Source organism: Taudactylus pleione, unplaced genomic scaffold (assembly GCF_031769625.1).
Source record: "Taudactylus pleione unplaced genomic scaffold, aTauple2 ptg000201l, whole genome shotgun sequence".
Taxonomy (NCBI): Eukaryota; Metazoa; Chordata; class Amphibia; order Anura; family Myobatrachidae; genus Taudactylus; species Taudactylus pleione.
Genome location: NW_028284603.1, coordinates 50,439,365 through 50,465,399, shown reverse-complemented (window position 1 = coordinate 50,465,399; position 26,035 = coordinate 50,439,365). Strand labels below are relative to the sequence as shown.

General features: G+C 41.7%; 1 protein-coding gene across 1 annotated transcript in view; it reads left to right on the top strand.

Moving 5' to 3' along the window:
- The window catches only part of FBLN7 (fibulin 7), a 131,320-nt gene extending 113,213 nt beyond the window's left edge, over nucleotides 1-18,107 (top strand). The window contains exons 4-8 of the mRNA XM_088477378.1: nucleotides 11,951-12,076; nucleotides 12,170-12,307; nucleotides 13,473-13,610; nucleotides 16,739-16,877; nucleotides 17,482-18,107. Of these exons, the coding sequence (XP_088333504.1) occupies nucleotides 11,951-12,076; nucleotides 12,170-12,307; nucleotides 13,473-13,610; nucleotides 16,739-16,877; nucleotides 17,482-17,854 (914 nt within the window). The 3' untranslated portion in view covers nucleotides 17,855-18,107. The remainder of the gene's footprint in view (nucleotides 1-11,950; nucleotides 12,077-12,169; nucleotides 12,308-13,472; nucleotides 13,611-16,738; nucleotides 16,878-17,481) is intronic.
- Nucleotides 18,108-26,035: the final 7,928 nt, after the last annotated feature.

Below are 26,035 nucleotides of genomic sequence, written 5' to 3'. Positions count from 1 at the left end.
GAGCTTGTGGTCTGTTTACACCATACAGCTGATCACTGGGGCCTGTCCCGGGCTCTGCTCTGCCTGTTAGAGCAGAGCAGGAGTCCGGTAACCAGGGGAAAGCCTGGATAACGCCAGGTGGCGTTATTATAACAGGGCTTCCCCCGGTATTTGTTTCACATATTATTTTTAGTAAATCTCAGGCAGATCGCATTTCCTATTACAATTATGGGAAATGCGATCTGTTTACTAAAAATCTGTGATAATTAGGGCTTGGAGTAGAATTTTACGAATTCTACTCCAATTGCCCTGTATTAACTTTAGGTGATACTAACATAATGTGAAATGGGTGTGAAAACACCCCTTTTCACTTTATTTTTGTATAAATAATGTTAATAAATAGAGCCCTATATATGAAAGGCAATGTGGCACACAGGGATTTTCTAGCTGACAAATTTTCCACCATAATTTTGCAGTTTAAAAATTGTTCTTATGCTAAGAGAAAGTCCTGAATAGAAAGTATAAAAGGTCAGATTAAGTACATGTGCCTTTCTCCTTAAGGTAATTATCTTTTGAGGCTTGTGCATAACTCAGGGTTCTAACATTTTTACTCCACCACAAGTCAGATGTTGCTATTGCTATAACAGGCACCTTACAACAGGACTAAGGGGACGATTTACCATTATCCACAATTTCAGCCTGATAAACATAATCTCTCATTACCCGAGTAAGAATTATGTATGAATTTAAAACCCCAATCTCTGGATTCTGGGCTGCATTTTGCAGGAGAGTGTACTTCTTTCTCCACCTGCTGTTTAAACTGGCTTGTTCATGTAGTCTTTGCAGTGTGTCCCATATACCCTTAGCAGTATTCTCATGTCTTATATGTATTAGCTGATCATCTGCAACTAATAAGCATATGGTATGATAGCACAGGCCTGTCTGTTTTTCTTGTCTCATTCTTGGTTATTAATATCAGGTCTGTCTGTAATTACAACTTGTCGACCCCTAACATACATTACAAAACCTGTCATTTTCACGCAATTCTGCATTCTGGTATAGTTATTATAAATTAACTTAATCTTAAAACAGCGTTTCAACTTTTAGATTTCCATGGTTGATAGTTATCATACAACTTGGTCACTGCTAGCCTAAGACCTGTGCTACTTGCCATCTCTTCCCTGTGTGTATGTCTCTGTTCTTTCTGAGGTATAATAATGGGTCACTTACTGCTGCTTTGGAGATTTTTTCTTTCAGATATGTTTCTTGTACCTGGGTCCTCGTATTAGTATTATTATTATTATTATCCTTTATTTATATGGTGCCACAAGGGTTTCTGTTAGGATTTGCGGTTAGCAAATCATCTTGGTGGCAATTCCCAGTCTTAGTTGTTACTGGGATTCTGCATCATGTCCTATCCTTGTTCTGGCTTTTTGCAAGAAGCTGGAAAACCTGTCTTGTCTGTGTCAATTCATTGTCTGTCATTCAGGTCTGTCTGTGTTTGTGTTTCATGTGTTCACTAATTAACTAGCTCTCTCCTTGCAGAGCAGGTACACACATGCCTTTTAATTAGGAATCACTCTCCAGGAATGGTCTCTGATTGGATCCTGCATCTCATGAGTATACACCCAGCCCTGATCTCATTGCCGGTTATACTGTGTCACTATCAGTGTATGTTTGCTGTGTTCAGTTCCTAGTGCTTGCCGGTCTACTGAGTACTTTGGTTATTGAATCTGGATCCTGTCTCTATTCAGCCCTGCAGTGATATACCACAGTCCTGTCTGCATTTATCTTGTTACCTGCAGTGTTTCCACCTCACTGCCTCCATTATGTGTTACTGCAACATCTGAATCCACCTGTCTGCTGTTTAGGCCCCTGCCTAGACCATCTCAGCTGCTTGTGTCAACTGGGCGACACAGGCTGCATTACAGAGTGTCTGTGAGCTCCCTCAGCCTGGCTGCAGAGTCAGGTTGTTCCTGTTCACTGAACTACCAAACGGCTTCCTAGCCGCTCCAAGTAGCTTCCGTGCTACCACCAATCTCCATACGGCTTCCTAGCAGCTCCAAGTAGCTTCCGTGCTACCACCAATCTCCAAACTGCTTCCTAGCTGTGTCCAGCAGCTCCCGTGCTGCCAACATTCGCCATATGGCTTCCTAGCCGCACCCAGTAGCTCCCGTGCTACCACCATTCCTCATTTGGCTTCTTAGCCGCTCCAAGCAGCTCCCTTGCCGCAACATCGGCACCATCGCTGCAACATCGACACACTTGCCGCACCATCGACTCTCAAAGCCATTATCAAACTATAGACTGTTTATCTACGGCAATTGCCCCAACATCGGCACCATCACTGCAACATCGGCACACTTGCCGCACCATCGGCTCTCAAAGCCATTACCAATCCATAGACTGTTTATCTATGGCTATTGCCGCACCATCGTTACCATTGCCGCACCATCTGCATCACTGCCGCACCATCGGCACAGGTACCACACCATCGGCTCCCAAGCTATTGTCCAAAAAACCAAACTGTACTCTCACAACATCTGGACCATCGATATCCTTATCATCATCAACTGTGTCAGTCCTAACTGTTCTTTCTTTACCTATTGAATTCCCCTGTATCTCCATGTGAGCCGCTACTACCTCGAGCATAAGTCCAGGCGGCCGCCTAAGTACCGGTGAACGTATCCTAGTTCTAAGGGAACAACTGGCGGTTGTTATTGGCAGAAGATCTCGCTAGTTGGCTTCTTGTGGTGTCACATGCGGTAGGCATCGGAATTCATAACATAAACGGCCCACAAATTACAGACACTACTGGAGTGTCTTCAATATGGTCTCTGGGCCTGATTCAGACCCGGTCACAAGTGCTGAGCGCTCGCAAACGGGTCAATGTTTGGCCACTGGGCATGCGCACGACTGAGCCGGTTCCGTCGTGCGACCCGGCTAGCGACGGTGCACCGTAGCTCCGGGTCTCGCATCAAAGGGGGCGAGCTGTCGATGGTGATTGAAAGCTCGCCCCGTTTGGTAGGCGTGGCCGGGGGGTGGCTTCACAAATGGAGGCGTTCCCAAGCAAACGCCTGCCGTTTGTGGGCGGCCCCAGTGACATCACAAGTGATGTCAGTGGGAGAGCTTCCGGCTCTGTTAGAGTCAGAAGCTCTCTGGGGCTTGCGGCCACGATACCCTACCACAAGGGTCTGGTCGCAAGCCCGATGGTCTTGACCATCGCGACCAACAACCTGGCCGCTCGCTATAGCTGTGGGTGGCCAGGAGGCCGCTCCAAAACAAAATGCCCTGATTCAGAGCGAGCGCTCTCTGAATCGGGCCCTCTGTCCTGTCAAATCCTGATATGGAACTATCAAACAAAATTCTGAACCTTCGAGAGCATGCAAACGCTGCTGATACAAGCCTTCCTTGGATTATCATCTCGTGTGGAAGTGCTACAGCAGCAAACATTTCAAGCCTACCAGGTTTCGTCAGTCGCATCTTGCTATTGCAAGAATCAATCTAGGGAGGAAAAGTTGGACGGCACCCCAACAGTAAACTGTTCTATAACATCATCTGATTTGATATATCCGGAGTTCTTACGGGAATTTCATCTAAAGACTGAACAGTTACAAAAAATATTGTTTAGTACTAATATGTTTGTTTGGGAATTTACCAGACTTTGAAGATATTCCATCCTTCCCAGCGGAAACAAAAGAGATGACAGACCCCATTCCCCTTTCCCCTGCAAAGCCATCCTCTATGCAGAGGGAAGGTGGAAATCAGAGCTACTTACGACCTAGGCTCTCTGAGACTGAGCAGCAAAGGCGTAGGGAAAATTGTCTCTGTTTATACTGTGGGAACGCTGATTGTTTTATTGCAGACTGTTCTTTATGTAAGCCAAGAAGAAATGACCAGCCTCAAAGTCCTAGGCTTCAAGTTAACCATTCGCCTTGTAAGCTTATTAATGCCGCAGACTCCATAATTCCCGACAAAGGTGCCGCGGTTCCCCAAAAGAAACCTGTTATTTATAATTGGGGTCCCATTACTAAGGGACCGAGTCTCAAATTTGGGAACCATTCAAACAAAGACTCTCATTGTACTAGTAAGGGTTCAGTTGGTTCTTTTGCAGGAAGAGCTTCCAACAATAAAGTCGATAAACCTCACATAGCTAGAGAGACACCTGATCTTCCTACTCCAGGAGGGGTCTATTCTGCCTGTTCTGGTCCCAGTCCAGATTCTGCCTGTTCTGGTCCCAGTCCAGATTCTGTCTGTTCTGGTCCCAGTCCAGATTCTGTCTGTTCTGGTCCCAGTCCAGATTCTGCCTGTTCTGGTCCCAGTCCAGATTCTGCCTGTTCCGGTCCCAGTCCGGATTCTGCCTGTTCCGGTCCAAGTCCGGATTCTGCCTGTTTCGGTCTCAGCCCGGATTCTTCCTGCTCCGGTTCAGATGTTTCAGTCGTCCAGACCTCAGGAGAGGACTTCAATATGCCAACCTCAGAAGAGGTGTCAGAAGTACCGACTCCAGTAAGGGAGTCTGATGTGCCGACCTCAAGTGAGGAGTCCAATGTTCCAACTCCTGAAGCAATTACCGATGTTCCAGTCATTCAGACCCCAGGAGGGGACTTCAATGTTCCAACCTCAAGTGAGGTGTCCGATGTACCTACTCCTGAAGGGGTTCCCAATGTTTCAATCATCCAGACCCCAGGAGGGGAGTCCGATGTATCGACTTCAGAAAAGGTGCCTGATGTACCGCTCTCAGAAGAGGTCTCCATAGTACCGCCCCCAGGAGAGGAGTTTGATGTACCAACCTCAGAGGAGAGGTGTGAAGTATCGACACCAAGAGGGGAGTTCGATTTACCAACCCCAAAAGAGAAGTCTGATGTTCCATTCCCAAGAGGAGAGCCCGATGAATCTATTCAAGCTGGGGATCCTCAATCTGTGAAGCAGGACCAGGAACCTGATTGCCTGATCTTCAATGGGGAATTGGAACAATTCCGGGACTTAATGCTTGAATTGCAGGTGCTTCTTCCAGGTCTTTCTCAACATGAAAAAATTATATTCCTGCTTTTGGCATTTAAAGGAAAAGCTAAGGGATGAGCTGAACCCTACATTAGATTAAATGACTCCATTATCCATGATCTTGATTTATTTATCTGTGCTATCCTTAGAAGGTTTGGGGGTCCAGACATTGTGATTGCTGAACCTTCTGGAAGTTCTACCTGTACCTCCAAAAGACTACCCAAGTCAAGATCTGCTAAATCAGCCAGCAAATCTCGACCTCCTCAAGATTGTAGTATCTCCTCGTCTCTACCTTGTAACTGGTTTCTGTGATGATATTTGTCTGGGTCTGGGTTCCTTATGCTTGTGACTGGGTCTGGAGGTGCCTGGGCCCATAACCTGTTAGAGGATGGTCAAATCTTCTTTAATAAGGTGGTTACACATTAGGCAACCCCGATGGTGCAAATGAACGACATATCGGACAGTCGGTACACAATTCATGATCCCTGACCACCTGCCTGATATGTCGTTAACCGGAACCATACAACTTCCCAGCATTGGTGGCTGGGTCGTTCCGTCATCCGTGTGTGCACGGGCAGTGTGGGCATACATAGTGGGTACACACTAGACATTGTGCCCGATATGTCGCCCCAATCTCCGGCATTAGGCACACACTGGGAAGCTCTCTTTGTGGTAAAACTATATAATAATGGTTTGGTTTAACAGCATACAGACATGCTGTTAAGGTATACACATTAACAACATCATTACTTCAGCATCTTATAGAATACACCTTAACAACAAAGTACATAACCACATACAGAGTGCCAACACACCAACAACACTTGGCAACAGTGCCACCTGCGGCATATTCATTTAAATTACATTAGGTCTCAACAGTTACTGAATGTTATTATAACAGCTGAAGAAAAGTTCTATGCTCTGGATAATTGGACCCAAGTTACTGGTGTGTGAGGGGTACTGATGGGCATGACAGTACAGACTGCGAATAGCAGCCCTACCCGGTATCTAAAGGCTGCGGCTGATCTAGTCTATAGAGTATGGTTTTAAACATGTGTCCCAGTGCCTGCCAGGATCCTTTGCACGTGCGCTAGTACCGGCGCCTACAACACAGCATGGGCTGTGACTCCTACCCAAAAGGGTAGGAGTCGCCACTAATGGTCTGCCTCCTAGATTTCACAATAATTTGTCTACCCCTAACATACACTACACACCCTGTCATTTTCATGCAATTCTGCATTCTGGTATAATTAAATTAACTGTTGTTCTTAAAATTTCACCAGATCTTGGTGCTGGTCATTTTAGGTAAGAGAAGTGCCCAGCTGTATTATGGATGTGCGTCTGGGGGGCAGGGGGAGGAAATCAGACATCAAGGCAGAAGGTTAGTCTGTACTTTCTTGTTTCAATAGAGATAAGCATAAAGAAATCTTCACAGGAATCTCCATTGAAAAAGAATCTCTGGTATGCAATTATGCCGTGGCTTGGGAATCTGACATTCTCAGTGAAATACCACCTGTGCATTTTTCACTTCTTCGTTCATTTTGTGTTATTTAAATTCTAATTTCATCTGCATTAGATACGAATGGCAGCCCACCTGTGTCCAGCCTAAGCTACACAGGAACAATGATCATTGTATGTGAAAAGGCAATTTGAAGGACATATCGGTTCATGCTACTTACTTTTTTTGTTGAGTAACTTCATGGTCTATTTGTCCTTCAATATTTAGACTATGCTGTTGATGACAGAATGAATCAGTTTCTTGGCAGAACACGGGGAATGTCTTGCCATGTGGCATTCATTGACTGTTTCTGTATAGACATTCCTCAGAACAAGAAGCAAAAAAGGAAAAAAAAATATTCTGTTAAATATGAAATATAGTATTTTGGGTATCAGAAGAAAAGTTTGCAATAATATATTTTGACTTTATACTTGTTTAGAAAGTTAAAATGCAAATAAAATAAAACCAGATGAACTACATTTAGCCCCCATTTTTAGGCAAATACATTTTAAGGGGAAAATATCTTTCTGTGAATGGGCAGTCTAGGTCAATCAATGTAGACTTAGTACAGCCAGGGTTGTATGATACACCTTTTGGTGGTGGAGTTGGTAAAGTAAGTGGGAGGAGCTAGGCAGAGTGAGTGTGGATATGTGCAATATATACAATATATTTCCTAGTAATATGGACCTGGGTAACCTCAGCCCGCCCATGCTCCCACTTTGTCCTGCCCCATGTAATACTTACCTCCTGTGCCGGTTCAGGGTTTCTCCTCTGCTGGTCTGCCCCCTCTCCCTCAGTACAGGATGTACTAAAGGGGAAAATGTGGTAAAACCCCCGAAAATGCTTCAGGGGCTTTACCGCATACCCCATATGTACTAAGCACCGGAATGTAGCACGTCTTTATGGGTAACGCCTCAGGTGGCGTTACCAAGTAGAAACCTATGGGCTTCTATTCGTGACGCCTCTTCTGAGAGGGATCCATGAGCAGAAGGACAATAAAGGGACTTCTGGGTGTTGAACTTGGAAGTCCCTCTCTCCGGAGCCATCGCAAAGGACAGCTCCTATTGTCCTTTGCGATAATCTAGGTACATACCGCGGTATGTACCTGAAGACGGGATTAACTGTGGTATGTACCTGAAGACAGATGGGATTAACCGTGGTATGTACCTGAAGACAGACGGGATTAACCGCGGTATGTACCCAAAGACAGTACATCCTGTCCTCAGTGAGAGCCAGTGAGGGCCGGCGGCATGTGCTCTCGTTCCAAATGGGCATGTCTGTCTGAGGATATGCCATTCTCGATTATTACATAGAATTTGTTAGATTATTAAAATGGAAAAAAAATGTGTAAATGATGCAATTTTAGGCTTCTACCTTGTTACCAGGTCTTCAATTTTACTGTAGCTCTAAGATGGTCTTGTTCTTTACTTTTAAAGGTATGCCTTTTGTACCTATCCAGTTATACTCTGGCAGAGAAGTGTATTTCTAGGCACAAGTTGCTCAATGTAACAAAAACTTTAAAGATACAAGTACATATAATAATGTCAGTCCTGATGTACCCTCACTCTCATGCTTACATTAAGCCATAAATTAAGCCAAAGTGAGCTGTAAATTAGTAGATAAGCATAAAACTGAGAGAAGGTTGAGCTTTGATGTGACATTTATAGTACTGAACAATGCACCTTTTGAGATTTTCCAGTCTCCCCATAACTAGATGCATCTATAGTTTATGGAGGCATCTCTTTTAATAGTGGAGCCCAGGTATGTACAGGAGGTTGAAGTGCACAGGGAGACCCATCTAGATGTATGTACAAAGCCAAGGCATATTGTAGTGTACTACCACAGACTCCTTGTTCTGCCCCTCACTATGTGTCTGACAAATTTGGAGCAGACAGCATAACCAATACTTTATCTTCCAATAATCCAGTCAGATGAGATCTGAAGAACGTAATTTATTATTCAATAGAGGAACTTGTATGAATGTACACAGATACGTGCGTATGAACGAGTGTGTGCGGTAAAACTGTAAATAAAAGGAAATTACCATATGTACATGGAAATGCAAGGCAAGCATATACATAACATGGAATATGCAAACAGCATGAAAAATACAGTATTGAAAGTATAGGCTGCAGTGTGACATAGTACAGCTAATATACATAACTGGCTAAGCAGATCTATGATGGCACAGTTGAAGCTTAGAAACTCACAATCGGATGCTATACCAGGTTGAGCATATGAAGTGATGACTGTCTGGGACCATGTGGTTGGAGGAAATGGCTGCTTACAGCTCCTTTAGGCTAGAATGCATTGCTAGACTGCTAAGGCATGTTAGGAGGGACAAAATAGATCAGATTTAAGCTGCTACTGTCCTGACCACTAGGTGGGGCTGCTAATATGAATTACTGTAACATAACAAACTCTTTGCTGAAGGCATGACACTCCTAAATGAGGTTTAATCAAATTCTGTAATGTAGACACCTTTTAATGAGTTTTTCTCATTTGATTGTGGTTTCTGGAGAGGGAGGGGAGCGACGGGAATTTTTACTCCATTTCTTTATTGACTGCTATATTATTACATGTAAAATCCTAAGCAATGTTGTGGAATCCTCACCTGTTTTCAGCTAAACAGGACTTTTCACTGCTTTATGAATAGACCCCTAGTTGTGGGTTCGCCTATGAGCAGTGGGAATGAAAACACACACTTCGGCCTAGTTTTTTCCATAATCAAATAAACTGAATACCCAGACTAGGCACCTTTGTCTCATAGTATAATTTACAGTATACAAGCAGCAGCCCAAGGTATAATAACTGTTCCATATTATACAATTCAGTCTTATACCAGTATTGCCCATATCGACTAGCAGTGCTCTCATTCACTTACCATACTTGTAATGCAGCTGAAGACATGGTCGCAGTGATGTGAGGGCAATGATGAAACATGGCGCGCAACTGTGAAAAAAGATGCAGACTCCCGCATCTAGCTATCCACACCCCTGTTGCCACCCAGGAATGCCCACCAAAATTGTCTCTCCCTACGTCCAAATTCGCTCTGCGTACCCCAGCGGTAACCATCGGTACGCATGTGGGAAATCTGAAAGTATATTAACTTAGGCAGTGTATAGAGGATCTAATGCATCAGATCATATATAATCTAAAGCAGGGATTTGTATGGTAATTCCAGTTATGACAGGATGATTTTTAGAAGTACAAATTCAATTCAATTTAAAATCAAAGCAAAGTCTTATAGGTATATGTTATTACTGTATTTCCATTGCGTTAAACGTAATTATTTTCAAACATTAACAATTTTATTGAATAAGTTCTGTTTAAACTATTATATTATGTATAACTTATTATAATAATTTTAATTTAATTTTATTGTGCATTAATAAATAATAAGCACTGTATCTAATATCTGGGCTCTGGCAGTGATCACAATCCCAACATTTGTTCTAGTCTATATTTATTTTAAGACAAATATTACATTATACATTGTAATTGTAATACCCAAATTGTAGTGCTGTTGTGATAATATTGATTTTGCAAACCAACGTCTCCCAAGAGAAGCAACCATTCTAAAGTCTGCAGATGTCATTTATTTCAGTGTTTTTCCATGTTTACTCTATTTCTTTACTTTAGATGACTTTCAATGTGATTCCACAAATGTTTAGCTTTTATGTCATGTCAGCAAACCAAAGATACCTTTTAAGCATTTTTATTACTATAAGAGCATATTGCTAAACAGGGGGAAAGTCCTACTGCGAAGACTTCCCTTTTCTTGTACTACCTCAATACTTATTATACATTAACAGTAAAAAAATAAAATAAGACTTTTCATGTTATTATTCATTAGATGCATTGTATCTGTTTTAACTAATTGAAAAATCTAGGTCTGTTGCAAGTACGCACTGATACTGATGTTTATGAGACATAAGTGTAAAGATAGTGGTTGTCCAAATGCATAGATGCGAACAGCTCACTCATTTGATGTAATGTGGAGTGTTTGCAGCTGCCTACAAATTCCACATGGTATGCAGTAGGGATGCCGACGTTCAAAATGCCGACTGTCAAATCCCGGCAGGGTACTAACGACAGGTGTCGAAATCCCGACGTCTGTCATCAGACCTACGCCGGAATGATGGTAAGCCGGGCGCGGACAGCCGCGGGGGGTGGGTGGGGGTTAGGTTTCAGGGCTCCCGGGGGGACTTAGGGTTAGGAACCCCCCCCCCTGGGGAGGGCTAGGGTAGGGGAAGGGGGGGTTAGTGTTAGGCACCCCCGGGGAGAGGTTATGGTTAGTAAGTCTTAGGTTTAGGGTGCGGGGAAGGGGGAGTTAGGTTTAGGCACTTACAGGGGGGGTTAGGGTTAGGCACCCCTAAAGGAGGGTTAGAGTTTCGGGAGGAGAGGGTTAGCAATAGTTAAAAAGTTAAAATACTTACCTTTTGGGATTTTCAGGGCTGCCGGTGTTCCGCTTTCGGGATTTGAACCGTCAGACATAGGTCCAGCGGTCATTCATACCGATACCCTCCACATATTATCAAACGGCTTCCCCCGAACGTTAGCAGCGGTGATTGTGATAACACAGATATCGGCTCCAGTAATACACAGGAGGAAATAACACTCTCCATCTACCACCATATCCCTATACAGACTTTGGTATTGAGTCAAGGGTTTGCCCCTTGCTTTCTATAAAACACTACTGTGGTTTATAATCTCAAATACCTGGATGAGTTTGGGGTAATCTCTGTGACATACTAAGTAACACTTTGATGACATAGATCAAAGGAAAACTACAAAGACATTCAAATTCCTATTAAGCATATTTATTTTTATACCAGTTTATACAAAGTTGTTTTTTTGAAGTGTGCATGCTATTAAGTACATTAAATTAAAATGTTATTGTATGTAAAAGATATCTGTACAGATAATTATATTACATTTTGTACTTATACGTTATAAATGATAAATGTTTCTTTTTTTCCCCCATCTGTTACATTACAATTAGATTAGATGTACTATATGTTGATATAAGGTTGGGGACAGAAGTTTCTCTGTTTACAGTTGATACAATACTGGTTCATGTATAAAACTTTTATTAAACTGATTGCTAATAAGCCCAGGTAAGAGAGGATTTATTTTTAAAATACTGTGACATTGAAGAGTATACAATACAATACAAAATCCAAGTTACTTGTTTTATAATTACTACAGTGGTTTCTCTTCTTGCGCCTATTACAAAATTTACATAGCAATTTTAACTTTATACATTGGACGGCTGGGAAAGAGCCATCAGTAATTGAGGCAGCATAGACACCCCCTAAATCCACACAAAAGAAAAGGCGCACAGGATACAATACCAATAGCAAAGATCAGCCCCAATGTGTTTGAGGTCTACTGTGTCTTTTCCACCTTAATTGCTTTTTCGGATACACAGCATTGACTGACTCTTAACTGTAAATGTATCTTTCTTAGATATCAGACAATGCAGCAGCCAGCCCTGTCTAAATGGAGGAACGTGTGTTGAAGGAACCAGTCAGTACAAATGTAATTGCCGTCCAGAGTGGAAAGGATCCAACTGCCAGCTTAAAACACAAACAGGTATTGTATATTTATGGCGAGAAACAAAAGATTTGTCCAGAGTTCTATAACTCTGATCTAATAAGGCATTTTTCCCATGTACCTATCTATTAGAACCACCTGAGAGGCCAGTAGAAAATGATGATTCCTTAAGCCGCAAAGCGATCTGTACAAGGGTTGATCGTACTCAGCACTGTAGCTGTGATCCTGGATTCCAAATGAGTGGAACACCAGAAAATAGTGTATGTCTAGGTACGTAATATAATATCTGGCCTAATTACTGCTACGCAAGATTGGGGTCCCCCTGCAAAAGTAGTAACTGGCACCAGACTATGCTAGGCAGCATAACAGACTGTATAACAGGCTGGACTGGTGCAAGGTTTCTGGGCACCCTAGAAAACATTTCCCCCACTGCTCCTGCTCCTTCCAATTCATAATATGCCATGCATTAGTGCCCCCAATTTATAATATGCCAAACAGCAGTGTCTCAAATTCTTAATATAATATATAGAAATGCCCCAACTCATATGCCACACAGCAGAGCCTGGGGCTGGGGGAGTTCCTGCATCAACCTTGGTCATTAGTAGTCCTGGCCAGGACTGAAAGAGACATCCTTCATTTTTTTTTGTGGACTCAGAGGCGCCCTCCAGTGACTGGTACCCTTAGGCAGTTGCCTAATGTTAGCACTGACCCTAATAACAGGGAGGTCTGAAGATCTCTTATCATATTGTAAGCAGCCTCATGCTGAAAAGAACTTCGGCTCATGCTGGCACTCCTGACGTGGTGGGTGCCAGGGTATGGGGTGTAAAGTAAATATTAATTGATGGACAATTGTGCAACTACAAGTCCCAGCAAATAGTCGCTGACTATTGTAGTGCCACATGCCTCAGCATCCCTAAAGTGCCAGCATGCCCTGGCAGCCAGGGCCCACTAGAACATGTAAAAGAATACAAGAGTAGCTAACCAAACAAAAAGAAAATACACAGAATGAAAAAAAACATTTTTAATTAAAAAAATACTCTCCCAAATCAATTGTTTACCTTTTTATTATGTTCCTAAATCCAGAAGGAATCTTCCTTCTACACTCTGTAGTGTCACAGATGCCAACATGTGTCTGTTAATGGCTGTCAGTCCTTTTTGGGATTTGTAATTCGAAAATAGTAAATTATATTAATTCTACTGTACACCATTGCCCTAGAACCCACCACTCCAGGGTTACCAGGATGAGCCCCAGAACTAACAGAGGTTTACTCAAAATCATCCCCCATATGCTCAGAAGAATGTCAGATCTTACATTGAGGACCAGTGTCAATGACACAGTAAAGTTGGTGCTTTGACAGTTATATCTCTTCTACATTATGTTACCTGATCAACCTGGTATGATCTGGGATTTCACTATAGTTTTTCTCCTCTGTAGATGTTAATGAGTGTGAGGTGTACAAGGCGGAAGGAGCACCGCGACTATGTGTGCACGCATGCATCAACGTTCCTGGCTCTTATCGTTGTGCTTGCCCTGCGGGATATAAGCTACTTGGTGATGGCAAAAACTGTGAAGGTAAGCATGTAGTACAGTACTGTATATGCAAGTTCATTTCAGTAAAAGTTTACAAACAGGTATGATATACAGTGCTGTATATGTAACATAAATGTGGTATTCTGTAGAATTCACTATATTGCCATTAATTACTTTCACTTACAGATGTGTCCACAAACATCTATCCTCAAACCACACCAAATAACCACGTTTGGCATGCCACGGGCTCTGCACCTTAGCCGCCCCAAGCGTCCCACCAGAGAAATATCTTTTACAAAATCTATGTTTTATTCACATTACTAATGCCATTAAAGTACAATGCACTGGTACCCTGACTACTGACTCTGGCATTTAGTGCAGCTTCTGTGTGCAACTCAGCCGCAAATCCGATCAACCAGGCAAGGTCCAATACGAATGGCCCATACTATGTATCGTTATGCCTAATTAATGATGTTATACCAATTCCTATGAGACAAAAACATTAATCCTATGTACCTAGGACACTATAAGCAAATATGTATGTGGCTACAATGTGAATAAGATGCGTAATTCAGGAAAAAGTATGAAATTATGGAAACAGCTACTTGGGGTGGAGCATCTCACTCCATATAGGGCAAAATGCTGGGTGTATGAGGACACATCTGTTCAAGTGTTTGTTGCACCATTTGCGCAATTTATTTAATTTATTACCAGTTATTTATATAGCGATCAAAGCTCCGTTATTTATAGATAAATTGATTTATTATATTTACTCGCAATTAATAGATATAATATAGAGATCTCTCATACTACATGCACATAGATAATCAATACACAATAACAACATGATTATTATAAAAAATAATAAAAATAAAAATAGAAATAAAAATTAAATATAAAAAATATATATAAATGAACAAATCTTAATCATAAATATTAAATACTAGAAATGTATATATAAATAATAAAAGCCCCCACTATACAGGGGCAAAACGCATCAGAGGACCCCCTGGTTGTTAGTACTTTTTGGAGTGACAAGCTTGGAATACCGGACCACCATTTACCAGCCATTTTAAATAGAAGCGAGCACCCTTTTTCAGCCTGCCGGATTTTCAAACAGGCTCTGCTCCGAACATTGCGGCATGCCCAGCTGGTGAGCACAGGAGACGGAGGACTTGCTAATGCAACGTCAACCCGGATCCGGCGGCTACCTTTGGAGACACAAGTAGCCAGATCCATTCTCACCTTCTAACAGTGGTTTGAGACACTCGCTACAATTACAATACTGCAGGTATTTTGGAAATATTCCTAGCTACATCACAGCTTGTTCACTTATTAACCAATCCAATTGGATAACTTGTGTAACTTTTTTAACTGGATCAATTATCACTGCTACAGCAATTTCCACGCAATACTGCAGGATAAATGATGTGTGCACACACAAAAGACATTACTTTATAAATTTTCATCATTGCATTATATGTGTGGATAATTAACATTCATGTTTATATAGATCTGCAAGATTTATTATATTTATATATACATTTCTAGTATTTAATATTTATTAAGATTTGTTCATTTATATATATTTTTTATATTTCATTTTGTTTATAGTGTATTGATTATCTATGTGCATCTAGTATGAGAGATTTCTGTATTATATCTATTAATTGCGAGTAAATATAATAAATCAATTTATCTATAAATAACGGAGCTTTGATTGCTATATTGTATTGTTCTGTCATCTCACAATTGTTAGATTTTCATTAGCACAGCCCTCTTGATATATATATTTCTGTTTTGAATTTTAGATATTGGGTAATCACAAATCCCACGTTTGAGGACATGCAGCTGTAATTCAATATATATTATATACTAATAAAATACATATTGAGATGAGAACAATTATTATGTTATACAAATTGAGCGCCTAGATCAATAGTTCTAGATATTTATATAGCGCACATATATTCCGCAGTGCTTTACAGAGAATAGTTGGCCATTCACATCAGTCCCTGACAAAGCGGAGCTTACAATCTATGGTCCCTATCACATTCTCACACACTCGGGTTAATTTATGTTTGAAGCCAATTAACCTACCAGTATATTTTTGGAGTGTGGGAGCAAACCGGAGCACCCGGAGGAAACCCACGCAAGCACAGGGAGAATATACAAACTCCACACAATTAGGGCCGTGGTGGGAATCGAACCCACGACCTGAGTGCTGCGAGGCAGTAACGCTAACCATTACACAGTCTGTGCTGCCCAATCTAGCAGGTGCTTGAAGAATCTAGTCTGTCTCTATACTAGACTTGCTCGCCTTATGGGGTTATGGTCAATTTATAAACTGGATTTAAAAGTTGATTGGATGAAGGGACGTTTTAAGACAGGAGGGGTACCATGTGCAAATTTCAAGTGATCCCGGTGCATGTGCAGCAAATAATAACAAAGATTCTGGCACTGAATTTGATTTATATAGTCTTGTTTCATCTGCTGCTTTTCCATTTGTTCCTAGATGTCTAAAATAGCTGAAGGCAGGCATAGGCCTAAACAAACTGCCATAGGTACAATTACTGGCACCACCTTCCTGCTAGTAGGAATACTTTGCAATTAGTGCACTGTTACTACACACAACTGCTTCCGTCATCCAGGGTACACATGCACTGCAATGCTGCCATCATCTTCTTGCTTTTCATAAATCTAAGGGGTCAAATCTATTCCATGCAAAGAGTTGCCATTGCAACGTCGTTACAATGCCAGCAACGGCACTGCACCTCGCACCCTTCACGTTCTGCCGAGCCCGAATTCGCTTAATTTTGCTCGGAGCCCTATGGGGCTGAGAGCACTTTTAGGCGAATCCGGGCTGCTGGTGTCGCGATGATTCGCACCCGCGAGTACATTGCGTACAATAGGATTGATCCCCTAATTGTGCTTGCACATAGGCAAGTCATCTGTTATTCAGTCTTTATTTTGTGTTGCAAACCATTCAGATAAAAAGGACTTACAATACAATGTATGGAATGCCAATTTGTTACCAGATAAAATTTCCACAGTAAACACTGCATTGTCAGTAGTCAGGAAGCACTTTATACCACATTTGTTATTTTAATAAAGTTACTCTGCCGTGCACATCCATTTTAAAACCAAAATATTTGTTTTTCGATATCTAGATATAGACGAGTGTGGTACTGGGCTACACAATTGCACCAAGCTCACCATGTGCATAAACACTGCTGGTGGCTTTCAGTGCGTCTTTCCGGAGTGTCCAAAGCCCAATGGGAACACCAGCTACGTGAAAACATCACCAATGTAAGTAGAGAATACTGAATATGTTCAATAGAACGTTCCTCATTCTCTTTCATCTTAAAATAACACAGAAGTAACCAAACCTTCTCACATTCTGCACCTGGTTGTAAGCACCGCATTGGGCGGTGTGGATTTCTTGCTTGAAGTCATATGGATTCCTGCATTAGCCCTATAGAAACTCTCATTAGCATAAGGCAGTAAATCTGGCTTCTGCGCCTTCCCTTAAAAACAGCCACTTTGAGTGACAGAATCAGCCCCATCAGTGATAGATTTGCTCCACATTTGCTTAAGTATCATTCATTAAACAAAAGTTCTTAGGGTGCATGGGACGGGTGTATATTTGGGTAGGTAGGTGAGCAGGGTAGGGGAACTGTAGGGGAGAGGGGCAGAGGCCAAGGTAAGTCTTTGCCCCAAGTGAAAGAAGTCTAGTTTCACCCCTGGATCAATTTTCCAGACAATTTAGAACTGTATACCTTACCACCAATGCCCTGCATAGAGTCCTTTTCTATTTTTGGTCTGTGATAACTATGATGAGTGTTTGATCATTTTGGCTTGTGTAATGTACAATAATGTGGCCAGTTTATTCAAATGTGTAATTTCTTCATAGCCAATGTGAGCGGAACCCTTGCCCAATGGACAGCCGGACGTGTCATCATGCACCAAAAACCATCTCTTTCCATTACCTCTCTCTACCCTCAAACCTTCCCACTCCAGTAACACTTTTCCGTATGGCAACAGCGTCAGCTCCGGGACGGCCAGGCCCAGACAGCCTGCGATTTGGAATAGTCGGAGGAAACAGCAGAGGTAATTTTGTAATGCAAAGATCGGATCGGCAGACAGGAGAACTAATTCTTGTTCAAAGCCTACAAGGACCTCAGACCATAGAAGTGGATGTGGACATGTCTGAGTACTTAGACCGTATGTTCCAAGCGAAACACGTCTCTAGGATCACTGTCTTTGTTTCACCATACAACTTTTAAATTAAAGTGACTGGTAATGTAAAAGATTGTACAATAAGATATAGATTTGTGAAAGACAATGATTAGCTAAAAAAAAAAAAAAAGGGTTTCCAGTATGGACAATGGAACAAAAATGGAATATCAAACAACTAATAACACCAAAAGTAGAAATGCTTTTATTTACCTCACAACCGTTGAACATGTAAGACTGCTTCTTTGTATGAATGCATATCACAGCAATATACAATACCATATGGCTTGTTTGAAACTTAAATCAACAGTGTAATTTGAAAGTGCCTCAATGACGCCACTAGAACCTAGTGGATTGATAGGTTGCATTCTTGTCAATATTGGTTCAGACAACAAAATGGCTGCCTCTACCATGGAGAAGGTACAGTATAATGGTGTATACAAGACCAAGGTATGTCAACCCCCCCTTCACTCTAGAACATCAGTGGGCAATAAGCAGCCCTCCAGCTGCTGTGGGACTACACATCTAAGCAACTCCCTGACACAATTTTGCTATCAGGACATGCTAAAACTTTGGCAGGGCATGCTGGGATATTTAGTTCAAAAGCTGCTGGGAGGTGGGGAGTACATAATAAATAAATATAAATATATATATATATATATATATATATATATATATATATATACACACACACACACATTTTTATTACCTGTACAAATCTCTGAGTGCCGCGTCTTTTTTTTGGTGGTCTTTTACATGGATTTATCCTGAGGGAACCGGAGTTGCTTATCTATATTTTGTCGCAAGATCAGGTTAGAGGTGCCACCTCCTGAGAGTGAGAGGCAGTACTTCTGATGCAGCAGCCAATCAATAGTCCAGTGCCTTGTTACAAATATCTAGCTAGTTTTATTTAGCAGCATAAGATAAAACACAAAAATAAGTCCTAGCCTGTTTCCTCTCTCTGGGTGGAAGGACCTAGTGTCCGACCAACAACAAAATAGCAATTTTAGTACAGCACTTACAATCACAAGCAAAGGTCTCTCTCTCTCTCTCTGCATGTCTCAACCTGCTCCCCATGCAGTGAGAGACAAACTGGAGAAACTGACCCACCTTTTATCAACCTCTCACAGTTGGTCTGGCAATCAAGGTTGCTAATTAGCTGTCTACCAGATTGAAGCTAGGTACCTGGGGCATATACAGTACTGTGCAAAAGTTTTAGGCAGGTGTGGAAAAAATGCTGCAAAGTAAGAATGTTTTCAAAAATAGAAGTGTTACAATAATAGTTTATTTTTATCAATTAACAAATTGCAAATTGAATGAACAAAAGAGAAATCTAAATAAAATTAATATTTGGTGTGACCACCCTTTGTCTTCAAAACAGCATAAATTCTTCTAGGTACACTTGCACACAGCTTTTTTTTTTTTGAAACAATTTTTATTGCATTTTTTAATTTTTGTAAAAAAAAAAAGGGGTATACAGAAATAAAAGCGGGAAAAAAGTACAGGGGGGGGGTACAGGCAAATAGCATACAAGAAAATCAAAACAGCATATTAAATACAAATCAGTATCAAAATCAGAGTATGATGTACACAGGTAGTAGAGAACACTCTACATCTTTAATGGCCAAACCAGGACAGAAACCCTAGAGACTCAGTGTGCATTAACTGAAAGGGCTGGACCCTCCATGGTGTATTCGTGCCAGCTGAACTACCTTATAATCGGCGAGTTAGCAGAAGAGGAATAGGGGCAATTTAAAGTTTTCATCAGAAAACTATCATTTATTTTGGACTTAATTAAAGAAAGGGGAGGAGGTTTATCCTGCTTGCAGAACCGAGCAATGGCTGCCCTGGTAGCAATAAGAACATGACTGATAAAGTATCTATGATACACTGGGACATCATCATCAAATATATGTAAGAGGGCAGTGGAGGGAGACAGAGACAGCCGCAACCCAGTAACCTCCAGAATCAGATCTTCCAGCTCCATCCAGAGAGGGAGTATAGCTGGGCAATTCCAAAAAATCTGAAAAAGCTCGCCAACTTGTCCACATGCTCGCAGACATAAATTAGATTGGGAAGACCATATTTTGTGCAATCTATCCGTGGTAAAGTAAATACGATAGAACAGTTTCATAAACATTTTAATATGTGAAATACATCTAGACATTTTAAAAATAGCAAAGAATAGTTGGGACCAAAAATGCGAGGCTAGACTTATATTTAGGTGTTGTTCCCATTTCAAAATGGCTGGTGACTTGTCCGGTTCTCCTGCTGTAAGTATTAAAGATATACCCCCTTTGCGAGACATTGAAGACACACGAGAAAAAACATGGGAAGGGACTATACCAGTCGAGCCTACCAAGGACGGAAAAGAATGAATCCAGTGTCTGACTTGGAGAAATTTATAAAAGTCTCTAGAGGGAATAGAGAAGCTAGCTTGAATTTGACAAAAAGCGAGTATTATTCATAAAAAGGTCACGGGGGGTGCGAATACCATTAAAGTGCTAGGGAAGTAAGTTTAAGTTTGGGATTAAACATGATAGACCTTGAATAGAAAGATTGACAGATGGCTAATTAAACTGTAGGATGGTAGATAAGCCGTCCCACGCTTTAAGAGAAGCTAGTGTAGCCTTGGACATATATTCGAATGAGATTCTAGAACTGGGTGGGATCCAGAGTAGGTCATACAGGGGATATTTATACAGTATATTTCCACACAGTTTTTGAAGGTACGCAACATGGAGGTTGTTCCAAATATCTTGGAGTACTAACCACATATTTTCTGCGGATGTAGTCTTGCTCAAATTCTTCTGTCTCTTCATGTAATCCCAGACAGACTCGATGATGTTGAGATCAGGGCTCTGTGGGGGCCATATCATCATTTCCACATCTCCTTGTTCTTCTTTACACTGAAGATAGTTCTTAATTACATTTGCTGTATGTTTGGGGTCGTTGTCCTGCTCCAAAATAAATTTGGAGCTAATCAGACTCCTCCCTGATGATATTGCCTGATGGATAAGTACCTGCAGGGCTGCCATCAGAGATTGTGTGGCTCAGGACTCATAAGATAGGCAGGGCCCCAACTCTTGGGTAGGGGGGCAGTTTGTCAGAGGTGGGCATTGCTGTGGATAATGTGGGTGGAGCTACAGCAGAGGTGGGGCATTAATTGGTGCGTAAACCAGTTTAAAATTATCAAAGTTTGGGCTGTGGTAGGTGCTAACATGTCAATCTGTAATATAGAGGGTGTGGGAGCAGGTTGAAGGTGGGATAACAGGGTGAAAGTGTGAGAACAGGGTGAGGGTGGCAGAGCAGGATGAAGGTGGAGAGTAGGGTGAGGGTAGGAGAGTAGGAATCTCTGTAACTGGTCTGTTTCCTCTACATGGGAAGCGGGATCACCCACAGCCTCTCCTGCCTATCTGAGCTCTTCACCATCATGCTGCAGCTCCTCACTCTCCCTTCTTGCTGATGGTTGCTGGACTGCGGCTCCTGCTACAGATACGCTGCTGACGTTTCCACTCTCACCCCGCCCAAGAGAGGGGCCCGGGTAACAGCGGTATTTCTAATTTGGTGCCGGCTGCAAGTTATTCGGAGGACAGGCAGCCAATCAGGAGTGCCGCTGTGGCCACTCCTGATTGACGGCCGGTCTGCGAGCTCCATTTGGCTCGTACACAGCGCCACTTTTTAAATATGTCACCTGCGCTTTATCCACTCTGCTGCCAGCCTGCCACCCAGTCCCCCATTCTGTCTGGGCCTGGGACTTTAGGCCCGCCAGTCCCCCCCTGATGGCGGCCCTGAGTACCTGCCTGTATTTCTCAGCATTGAGGACACCATTAATCCTGACCAAATACCAAATCCATTTGCTGAAATGTAGCCCCAAACTTGCAAGGAACTTCCACCATGCTTCACTGTTACCTGCAGACACTCATAAAATATTAAAAATTTTGACTCATCAGTCCAGAACACTTGCTGCCATTATTCTGCACCCCAGTTCTTATGTTTTTGTGCATAGTTGAGTTGCTTGGCCTTGTTTCTTCGTCGAAGGTATGGCTTTTTGGCTGCAATTCTTCCATGAAGACCACTTCTGGGCAGACTTCTCCGAACAGTAGATGGGTGTACCTGGGTCCCACTGGTTTCTGCCAGTTCTGTGGTGATTGCACTGCTGGAAATCTTCCGATTTCGAAGGAAAGTAAGCATGATGTGTCTTTCATCTGATGCACTAAGTTTCTTTGGCCAGCCACTGCGTCTACTGTCCTCAACGTTGCCCGTTTCTTTGTGCTTCTTCAAAAGAGCTTGAACAGCACATCTTGAAACCCCAGTCTGCTTTGAAATCTTTGCCTGGGAGAGACCTTGATGATGCAATATAACTAGCTGTTCCTTACCCAGTTTTAAGCCTCCTACACTGTTTCTGTTGCAGTTAATGACTGTGTTTCAACCTACATATGAAAATGATGATCATTATCACATGTTTGATATGATTGGTTAATCATACAGCTGACTATAATCCTACAAAATCCCTGACTTTGTGCAAGTGTACCCAGAAAAATGATGCTGGTTTGAAGGCAAAGGGTAGTCATCCCAAATATTGATTTGATTTAGATTTATCTTCTGTTCATTCACTTTGCATTCTGCTAATTGATAAAAAATAAACTATTAACACTTCTATTTTTAAAAGCATTCTCAATTTGCAGCATTCTTTCCACACCTGCCTAAAACTTTTGCACAGTATTGTATATGTCCCCTTCACAACTTCCTAGTGTTTCTGTCACAACATACAGTATATATGAAAAAAAACTATAAAACGATAAAAACTATAATGTGTATATAACAGTTTTTTTTTACAGATACACCAATGTTTTTTTATTGCAATTACAATAAATTTTCTTGCTCTGACTGTTAGAACTTACATATAAAATATATAGTTACAGCATTGGTCACAAATGCAATCCTCTATGCAAGAATTGTCTCGTCTGTACTTCGTAAATATACAAAGTAAAGCACTCTGTTTTGTATGTGCAATACAGATAAACACAACATTACCCGGAGTGGCCAAACTATTATGACCACCAGGCGATTTTATGAAAAGCAGCTACTGCAGATGTACAGTAGGATGTCTGAATCTGTATAAGAATAGAAAGGTGAAGGTACTGTATACAGAGACTAATGAAGTGCATTACTCATGAAATAATGGGTAAACAATGCAATCTGGCAGAGTTTGAAAGTGGAATCATTGTTGGTGCTCGTAGCAACGGTGCAGCATTAGCAAAACAGCTTCATTAGTGAAGTGTTCGAGGGTGGCATTTATTAAAGTGTATACATAATGGCCCAGCAGACAAAAAACTGGGTCTGAATGAACGCATGGTCTGTGGTCATAAATGGCTACTGGATACTTGAGCGAACTAGAGAGTGGTCAGACTTGTTCAATCCCACAGAAGGGCAACAATACATCAAATTATGGATAATTTGAATTAGGGACCAATTCAGACGGCCTCTTAATGAACAGTACACCACACATTACATTGTATGGGCTACAGAAGCAGAAGGCCTATCTGTATGCCATTGCTATCTGCTGTAAAAATTAAACGCCCCCAGTTTGCTAAGGAACACAGTAAATGATTGGAAATGGGTCATGTGGTCTGATGAATCAAGTACACTATGCAGATGGTACTGTGAGGATATGGAGATAACAGCACAAAGCATGGATCCTTCTGCAGCATCACAACGCTTCAGGTTGGTGGAGGCTACGATATGGAGATAATGGCATTTGGGCTAATATTCCCCATGAAACATACAGACATTTAGTAGAATCCATGCCTAGAAGAATTCGAGCCATATTAAGGGCAAATGATGTCTCAACAAAGTACTAACCTGGTGGTCATAATAATTTGATCACTCACTGTATATAGATTTTAATGTGTTTTCTGAGATATTTGGTTGTAACCTCTTCAATGCTTTTATGGAAAGCACATTTTCCTTGCCAAATATTCACCAAACCATACAAATACTGTTTTAATGTATGTTTAATTATTAGGTTTTATAGCAGGAACCATAATTGATACTATGAGATATCGTCAATGATGGTATCCAATGATAAGTGAATAATGTCATATGTGGTATACTGTAGTAAGTTAGGAGACACCAAATTCATCCTGTTCTGTCTACGTGGTTCTCTGCTATGGAGGCATTTGCTGCCCACAAGGCAAGATGAGTGACATGGTCATTGTCTCATTGGGTCTGATTCTAAGTTGCACACAATCCGCACGCAATCTCCATGTTAATATAGTTAAGTAATTATTTGCAACTGCGCATGTGAAGTTTTTAAAACCCCTAAGAACCGTTACCCTCAAGGTGCGGTTGCGATCGGGACAGACGGTATCAGAAATGTGGCAAACAAGTGATGGTCATTATTACTAAGTTTAAAAAAAATATGGGTGCAGTGTGTGCAGTGCGAGGCCCCCCTGGACCCGGGGGCCCGTGTGCCCTGCACACACTGCACCCATTATAGATACGCCACTGGCCACCGCCAATAGATGCTGCTGCGTTCACTGCTGTGTGCTACTCAGAGGCAGGCCCATAATCTCATGCCTTGTTTGGGTGACCCAGTGCTTTCTTTCTGGTGGTACTCAGCGATATGCAGGATCGGCACCTAAGTATTAACTCTTACAACTAGTTCCAGAAACAGCAAGAAATTATAGTTAAATACTGTAATTTCAGAAATGAAAAAGACAAACCAAAAGCATGGAAGGTGCTATTCTGTATATCTTGTACCAACTTGTAACTTTAGGCGAGTGCCGGTCAGATGGGCTCGGTGGTGAGAGGAATATGTACCTACAGCAGCTCCCCTGCACCTATGGTATTTATTATGTGCACAGCTGCAATCATATAATATTGTGTTTCACAAAGCATGCAAATACTGGTAAAGAAGATACAGGGTGCTGCATTTACTTACCTGCAAACCGCAAGACAGTTATCAGTAATGTTTCTCTAACATGATGTATAGACACACATTTATTGTTCTTTTTTTCTCTTTGTATTATTAGTGTAAATATTAAGAAATGTCCATGTGAAAATATTCCTGCTGTAGAACATATTTTCCATAAAGGTATTACTGACCTTGCAGAGGTTACCATTCACTGTACAAAATGCTTTTGTTTCTAAATTTTTTTTCTACCAAAGCGCTCCTGTCAGTCTTATTCATGTTGACAATTATCTCCCAGTTTACCAGCTCGGTCATGCATTTGTTCTACTATAATGAATAAAATGCAGCATAGATAGCGGCGGGTGTCATGCGACCCAAGTGGCAGGTATCAGTCGCCTTTTATTAATGTAACTAAAGCCTTTTACAGGACTAGTGAATAACAAGAAACTTTTTTATCATCAAACTAACTTTTCTGTTCCATAAACATTTTGGTTAGATAATAAAGTCTGGCTACTGTACTTACATGCCTGGTTACTATCTATATACAAACATATTTTTGCATAATATCTTTTTAAAAGTACTGTAGCTTTCACTATCTTATCTTATTTTAGAGTGCCCCTACTGACAAAGGGCCTGATATTTACACAGTTGAACGATTATTGGTAAACTACGCATGCATCAAGGTACATTACCGTAGTCAGTCACATCAATGTTTTACTCCATGTTTGATTGACAGGCAGGTAGTGTTGGGGGAGGTAACAGGAAGTGGCGGCCAAAAATGCAGACGTGTTGCAACCGATTCAGGAGGTGTCGCAGTCTGTGTCTGTGATCCCCTGTGCAATAAAAATTGCTCCAGCGTCCCAGTTCTTGCAGCCACTCTGTGCGAGCATAGGGTTACTCAGAATGACCAATGCTGCGTCTTTGTACCCAGATGCTTGAATTTACAAAGCTGCAGGTGGGCGTCTCAATACATTCCTCAGTGTCTGCGGCATTTGCATATATTCGCACAGCAGCTGCACAGAGGATGGCAGCTGCGACTGGTATCTGGTCAAAAGATCGACAGTAAACATTAGAATGTCGACATGGTTCAAACTGTCGACAGGCAAAATGTTGTCATCCTTACAATGTCAACAATGGAACTGTCACCCTGTGAAATGCTGAGGATGCCCACAGTTAGGGTTAGGCACAACCGGGAGGGTTAGGCTGCAGGGGGAGGATAGGGTTAGGCTGCAGAGTGGGAGAGGTTATAGCTAGGCACTAGGGGAGGGTTATATCCCCCCCCCCTCCCCATGTGTCACTCTACATGGACATTTTT